Source organism: Montipora capricornis, chromosome 6, assembly GCF_036669925.1.
Source record: "Montipora capricornis isolate CH-2021 chromosome 6, ASM3666992v2, whole genome shotgun sequence".
Taxonomy (NCBI): Eukaryota; Metazoa; Cnidaria; class Anthozoa; order Scleractinia; family Acroporidae; genus Montipora; species Montipora capricornis.
In genome coordinates this window covers 34301292-34308791 of record NC_090888.1, presented here as the reverse complement: position 1 = coordinate 34308791, position 7500 = coordinate 34301292, and the positions used below count along the sequence as shown (strand labels likewise).

Here is a 7500-nt window from a genome sequence, read left to right as displayed (position 1 = left end):
TCCTCAAAAAGACTCCTTGCTCCAAGTTTCTTTTTGAAGAAAAGTTAGCACACAGCACTGAGGTTTAACTACGGCGATTATTATTGTTATTATTTTCAGGTTGTACAGAGAATAAGGATTATTTTTTGTCTCTTGCGCTTCGTTTATGAATATAAATTCACTTTCTATTGTGGTTTTTTTTTTTCGTAATCTGGTGGAGCTTTCCGTTTACCTGAGGTCTATTGTTTTCTGAAGACCTGATTTTCATTTGGAAATTGTTCTTAGTTTTTAACCAGATGTAGAGCTCTAACCTTCAAATTCTCAAAAACAGATAAGAATATCATTCTTTCTTTTTTATAGTAAGGTAGGCATTACTTAACATGGTTTGGTTGATTGTTTTTAGAAATTGATAGTTTTATTTATTTTTAATCTGACTGCATAAGAATTAAATGTCTGAAGTTAGAAGAGTGTAGTCAACTTCTAAAATTAGGAGACTTTCGTCACTCGCGTTTGTGCTCGCGAAGCTGCAGGTGCGGCTCATGAAAGTCCCCTAATTTCTTACTCCGCGTATACTACTAATGCACTGCACATCAATACAACCGTCCCCGCGCTCTGGCGATGAAAATTTGTCAGCATTTTTGGCTCGCGCTCACTCACAGGGGTACGTGAAAAGTGTCCTCATTTTTCAAGGCATCACGCACCACCCCGCAAAGCTCCGCGCCCCATATTAGAGGAACGCGCCTGCGTGTAACAGCTACGAGTGGCAACAGCGCGGAAAAACACTAACCCCCGAAAAATACAGAGACCCGCGCCCACCAAGACGCATCAAGCGCTTGCGGACCGAAAACACCAAAACTCCAAAGGAGTTGGAGGTTTTCGATCCACTATCCACGCTACCGTCAAATTTCGCTTCCTTACTAGAAAGGTTGTGTCTGAGAAGACATGTGCTTTAATGGTAATGAATGTTAAACCGATTAACACTGTCCGTCTGATTTTTGAAATGTTATTGGTACTTAAAAATTGCCAGTGAATGCTATGAATGCTTTTCGACCCTATGAAAACAAGGTGGGAGGTTTTGAAGTGTGCCAATGATCAGAGACTGTGTAGGATGTCCCTGTCACTGCTACGAAGGAAAGTACTTTTGTGAGATTAGTTGTAGTTTCGGTAAGTTCCAACAAGTAAATTTGAATAAAGAAATGAAAAGATGTGTATGAACAAGTTCTCACCATTCATCAGACACAACCCTGGGCGCTACATACAGCAAAGGAGCCACAGAAAAAAGTAATTTGCACTGAACTGATTTCCATTGATACCACTCAGAACTCGGCCGGGAATTCTCCTAACTCGCTTTTTCCATCTCATCCCCAGAATTTTACAGGGAAGGGCAGTTGTGAATTTTCGAGGAGAATTTTCAAACTTAAAGTTTTATATGAAGGAGGTTCGTTTTCAGGCAAAGGTATAAGAAGCTATTTTTTCCCGAAGAATGTAAAGGGATTAGGGGTCGAAAGGACAGAAGGAAATGTTTACAAGTACCATCCTCTTTTCGCCATTGAAAAGAACACACTATTCGCAAAGAGTAGGGCATGGGGTTCCCGGTGTTGTGGTCTATCCTCTGTGGTGTATCATGGTTGGGAGGGTAAATGATAACTAACATACTAACTTCATCAAGCTACTCTAAAATCCAAAAAATCTAATGATACATGTATATGATATGACTGACTCGCTTACTTACGGACTCACACAAGACATAGTGCTGGCCAGACTGAGTATCACATCCTTTCTCGAAAACAAATGAACCCAAGTGACCTGTGGAGTGGCTTCATAGTTGGTAGGCCATGGGCTCGAATCGCGTTGAAGCCGCGGAATCTACATCGACCACGCGCTATGAAGTCACGTAGCAGAACGGTGGATACGTTGCGATTTGGTCGACATCCACCACCACAAGAACAATTAAAACCGTTTTCCAATTCGCCCGCAGGCGTTGGCACGGTTGCCCAAACTGAGCGAGAAGAGCTCGTTATGGACGAGCAGCGCAAAACCCCCAAAGGCTAGCGAACGAATTGACGCAATCCCCCAAAACCGCTACGAAACGTTTCCTCGCGCAATGGCGTATAACTTTGAGGCGCTTCAAGATCCAACAAAGCGCAAAATCCCTACAACCGACCCCATTTTTGAAAGGAGAGCATATGCAAGACTCTGTCTCTATGGTAGACACACTAGACCGTGAGCATTTGTGCCACGAAGACCCAAAAGAGCTGATAGCCCGCGCTTTGGGGGCAGCCATCGAAAAGGGTGCCGGAAAAATCCGCGAAGAATCAATGGTATATGGATTTATATACCGCACATATCACATACAGCTAGTGACGCTGACTTTATTCTTTTTTTCCCATTTGATTTTAGTAAGGCATTTGATTCTGTACCGCATGACATAGTTTGTCGAAAGTTAAGAAATTTAGAAATTAACCCCTATATTCATAATTGGATAGTCAATTTTCAAAAGGGTAGACAACAGAGGGTAGTTATAGATGGAATAAGCACTAGTCATCTCTCTATTAATAGGGGTATTCCCCAAGGGACTGTCATTGGCCCCACTCTTTTTTCGATTATGATAAATTACATAAAGGCAGTAAATCCATCTGGTAATCTTTTGGTTAAATATGCAGACGACATCTCCTTAAGTATACCAGTTGGCGCTAAATTAAGTCAAGCAGATAGCGAGAGATTAAGGTAAAATCTATAATGGAATGGGCATAAAATAATCGCATGAGTTTAAATGTAGGGAAAACATGGGGAATGTTAATGAAAGGGAAAACAGAAAAAGATCAACCCTGACCCTTTGAAATGTATTAAGCGCAAATCTAATTTAAAACTCTTAGGAGTTACTTTCGAGGATAATCCAGCCAACTAGGATACACATTTTGATTATATGTTATCCAAAGCTAGTTTTCCTCTCTACATTTTGCGTGCCTGCAAACACTATGAGTTTTCGGTTGACTACTTAGATCTTCTTCTTAAGTCGTTAATTCTTTCAATTTTTACTTATGCTATTGAGATTTGGGGTGGTGCTTTCTATAACAAATATCTTAGCCGTATTGATAAATTTTTTAATAGAGCTTTTAAATTAGGATATACAAAAGAATGTTATTCTGTTTTGAATATTTTATCTGAAAAGGATCGGCAGCTTTGGGAGAAAATTAAGTCTCCTGACAATCCCGGCACTTCATCACCTCTTACCGCCAACTAGGGATAGAGTTTTAAGAAATAGGGGCCACTCTTTCATTATACCAAGAATAAGGACTGAACGTTTTAAAAATAGTTTTATCAACAGAAATTTACTCAATTTTAGGTAGTTAGATACATATATATTTTTAAAATTGAAATTTGTAAACTGGACACGTCTGTTGTTTAGTGATGTTTTCATGTGTGTGTATAATAATAAAGACTATTATTATACAGTCTCGTGATGGTTTACAATTCTCTGAGAGACAGATCACCAACACCGAGGGTCTCCCGAGGACCTGGACCTGCTACGCAAGCAACAGCAGCAGCAGTGGTGCAATCAGCTTGCTGTGCTTTCAACTCTGGGTCCTATCACCTAAAACTGAACAAAAAGCACTTAAAGAAGAAAATCGCGCACGGAGAAAAGGTCCTTGTAGCCAAAAAGCAGGACTGTTGGTGTATTATGATCCTGTCCACACCAGACTTCAAGTATCTATGTACTGTGCTCCACAAACCATAAGTTACCGGTATTTTTTTTTAATTGAACAAGTAACAGAAGTTTACATTACACTTGAATACCAAGATACAAAAAGAAAAAGAAAACAAACGCAATTCCCACCCTAGTCAGAGTTTTTCTTATCTTACTAACAAGCACAGGAACTGAGTGAACAATCAAAAAGGGCGAATAAAGTAAATTGAATCATGTAAATTTCTCAACCTTGTATTTAAAGTTAATCTTATTAACAAAATCAGACAAAATAATGGAGCTCTCTTTTAGCTTGTTTGAATAAATGTAATCCATCGTGTATAAGTTACCAGTATTTATTCAGTTAATGTATGTCAGTATCGCGTAGTATATATCAACGAGTTCACTCCCGGTTACCTTTGATTTCCAAGTCTTTCCTTTTGCTCTGTTTTCAGTTGTTTTTGACATCTTACTAATCTATTCACTTTCCTTTTGCCAAGCCGTCTCCATTTAGCCTCGCACCAGGCTTATACTGAAATTGAGGTAATTGGTCTCAATTATTTAGTACTTGAAATGTTCCCCCCAACCTGTCAAAGTTCCCCATGAATGGTGTAATGATATTCCGCAATGAGGAAATTCGGGAAAGACATTCTGAGAACGGGGACATTTATTTGCATTGCGGCGATGCCATGAGTCTACCCACATATATATACACCTAGATTTCATCATATTTCGCATGTTCTTTTTGCCTTTCATTGGTTCCCCGTTAAGTATAGAATTAGTTATATAATAGCATTACTAACTTTTAAGGTAATTCGTTTTTCTACAACAGCATATTTGCGTAACCTTATACAACTAAGACATAATGAACGTTCTTCTTTACGTTCAATGCATTCAGGGAGATTGTTGCAAGATTTTTCAGTAAGATTCAAGCATACATTAGAAGATAGAGCTTTCTCAGCGTCTGCCCCTAAAGACCTGGAATGCCCTGCCTGCAAACATTAGAAGTTAGAAGTCAGACAGACCTCAACACCTTCAAAACCATGTTAAAACATTATTTTTGAGAGGCGTTCAGTAATATGTTACAGACGTTTGTTTAGTAGCTTTCTCTTTTTTTCATAATTGATTATGAATTGTATATATTGTAATATTGTTTCAAGGTTTCAATTTTTATATAGTCGGTTTTCATTTATTATTATTATTAGATTGTTGATGTATAATTTTATTACTGTGATGCGCTTTTGATCATATTTAGATATACAGTATTGTGAAAAAGTAATGAGAGCGAAATGCGCGAATTTCGTTCTTTGTCCCTGCGAACTTTCGACGAAATTTCGCTCCAAAGTTCGAGCGTCGTTTCGCGATGTTTCTAGCGTAATTTCGCTAAAACAAAGAGAGAAAATTCGCCGCATTTTCGAGCCCAGCGCGAAAATTCGCTAAAACAAAGAGAGAAAATTCGCTCTAAAAACAATAGGAGAAAATTCGCCGCATTTTCGAGACCAGCGCGAAAAACCAAAAGCGTAATTTCGCTTGTTGTACGCAAAATTTCGTAGTGTGGTTTGTAAAGATCGATCACATATCGATCGGCTATTCAGGTTTGTAAACAACTGCAGTCACTTTGACAGCACTTTGATGATCAGTACATGTATTTTGGAAATAGTTCAGTAGTTGTGTCCGTTTCAATTCTCTACAAAATTCGCCCTTTGTAATGTGTTTTTATTACTGGGTTGCCTATGGGCAAACCCAGTCGAGGTCTGCGTTTAGTTTGTTTGTTTTTTTTTTTACTGGGTTGCCTATGGGCAAACCCAGTCGAGGTCTGCGTTTAGTTTGTTTGTTTTCTTTTTTTTCTTTTTTTCTTTTTTTTTTTTTTCCGTGTCGGTAAAAGTCTTGCCTGTCACTCCCCTGGTAAGTGGTGTCTTTGTGGATAGAGCCTTCTGCGCGTATTTTCGTAGGATCGAGAGGGTAGTGGAACTGCGTAGATTTCTGTGGTGGACACAGTAGAATCATTAACTTAGCCTGCAATGGCGTCGAAAGTCATGCAACGCGAATGGCGTTTTAGGTGGATCCTTAACAAAATATACCCTTATGGAGCTCAATAATGGAAAGTCAGTTGGATAAACTAGGCATGAATCTCAAAAGCAACGAGTACTGGACTTCGACAACAAAGTGAGCAGTATTTACCTGAAGTACAAGGTAATTTGACACAATTGAGTTTGTTGTCTTCACGCACGCAATGAAATAGGAAGAGGTTTTCGCCTCTAAGAGCAAATATGTTGTTTGTTTCAATAAAACTTTCGCTGGAAAAGGATTCTGTGGTATTTTCTGCCTTTGTGAATTATAATATCATGTTGTGTATTGAATTTTCGAGCTTAAGGTTGAAATGTGATATGCGAGAAGTTTTTTAGTTTTGCTCTGTAAGCGGGAAGGGTTCACAGGCCTGTTGAAAGCGTGCTCGAGTTTCAACAAAATTGAGCCCCAAAATCAGTGAAAACTTGTGATGCAGATGAATAATAAAGTAGCTGCTATTTCCAAAATGATGGAATTACCTGATGATAATAACGTCGTACGCGTCTTGGAGAGTAAATTTTGACTTTGCATAAACAAGAGTTGGGCGATTGTGATCTTTGTTTTGACTTCGCTCATTTCATTGTCAAACTTTATAACACTTGACAGAAAAAGAAACTTTTAAAAAACCCGGTATCTTGCCATCATTTGACACAGATGCTTCACTGTTTGAAGAGTAAACAAGCCGCTGGTAACGTAATCACGGCGCCCGCTGAATTCCGGCCATGTCACTTTTCGATTTTGCAATTTACTTGAACATAGCAAAAATCTCCCAAAATGTTTGTCGCTGATCGTAACTTTTATATTCTATATTCACGGTTCAAAATTAATGTTGTTTTCATGTCGTAAATATTTCATTCTCGATCGACCGTCCCGGAAACTTCCTTCTGCTCTTTCTGAAAACTTTGTATCAATAGTTATTTGCTTTTTCATCAATATTTGTTTGCATAAAGCAAGCTAACAAAATCTGTACCTGGCTGAGTTTCGCATTTGTTAGCGTTAATAGTATTTTCAGTCAGCTGCTTCTGTTTTTCTTGACGGTTTCATTGTTTTGGGCTCCCATCCAACACTAACCCCGCTCAACAGGCTTGACGTCAGTGAAGTTTAGTATTACAAAGCTCTCAGATGCTCAGAGGGCACACTTGTGGTGCAAGGAAGTTGTAAGGGAACTTGAAATATATCAACATGTCAGCCCAGAAGCCAATGTTTCTCGCTTCTCTTTTATTTGTTATTCTTCAGAGACTGGAATGCTGTATTTCAATACCACACAATTCAGTGCCTTCTGATTTCTGTAGCACGTACCACAGGCAACCCAGTGTATGCTTCACAGAAGCATCTCGTTTTTTTCCGTGTCGGTAAAAGTCTTGCCTGTCCCCCTGGTAAGTGTTGCCTTTGTGTATAGAGCCTTTTGCGCGTATTTTCTTAGGATCGAGAGGGTAGTGGAACTGCGTAGATTTCTGGTGGACACAGTAGAATTATCAACTTAGCCTGCCAATGGCGTCGAAAGTCATGCAACGCGAATGGCGTTTTAGTGGATCCTTAAACAAAATATACCCTTATGGAGCTCAATAATGGAAAGTCAGTTGGATAAACTAGGGCATGAATCTCAAAAGCGACGAGTACTGGACTTCGACAAACAATCTATCGCCCGTCGAGACGAAATCAAAGTGAGCAGTATTTACCTGAAGTACATGGTAATTTGACACAAGTTGAGTTTCTTGTCTTCACGCACGCAATGAAATAGGAAGAGGTTTTCGCCTCTAAGAGCAAAT

General features: G+C 39.1%; 1 protein-coding gene across 2 annotated transcripts in view; it reads left to right on the top strand.

The window, feature by feature from the left end:
• Positions 1 to 444, top strand: part of LOC138051983 (5'-3' exoribonuclease 1-like) — a 47961-nt gene extending 47517 nt beyond the window's left edge. For both annotated transcript variants that reach the window (XM_068898326.1, XM_068898325.1), the window contains exon 43: positions 1 to 444. This exon is cut by the window's left edge and continues 222 nt beyond it. In XM_068898326.1, the coding sequence (XP_068754427.1) occupies positions 1 to 48 (48 nt within the window). In that variant the 3' untranslated portion in view covers positions 49 to 444.
• Positions 445 to 7500: the final 7056 nt, after the last annotated feature.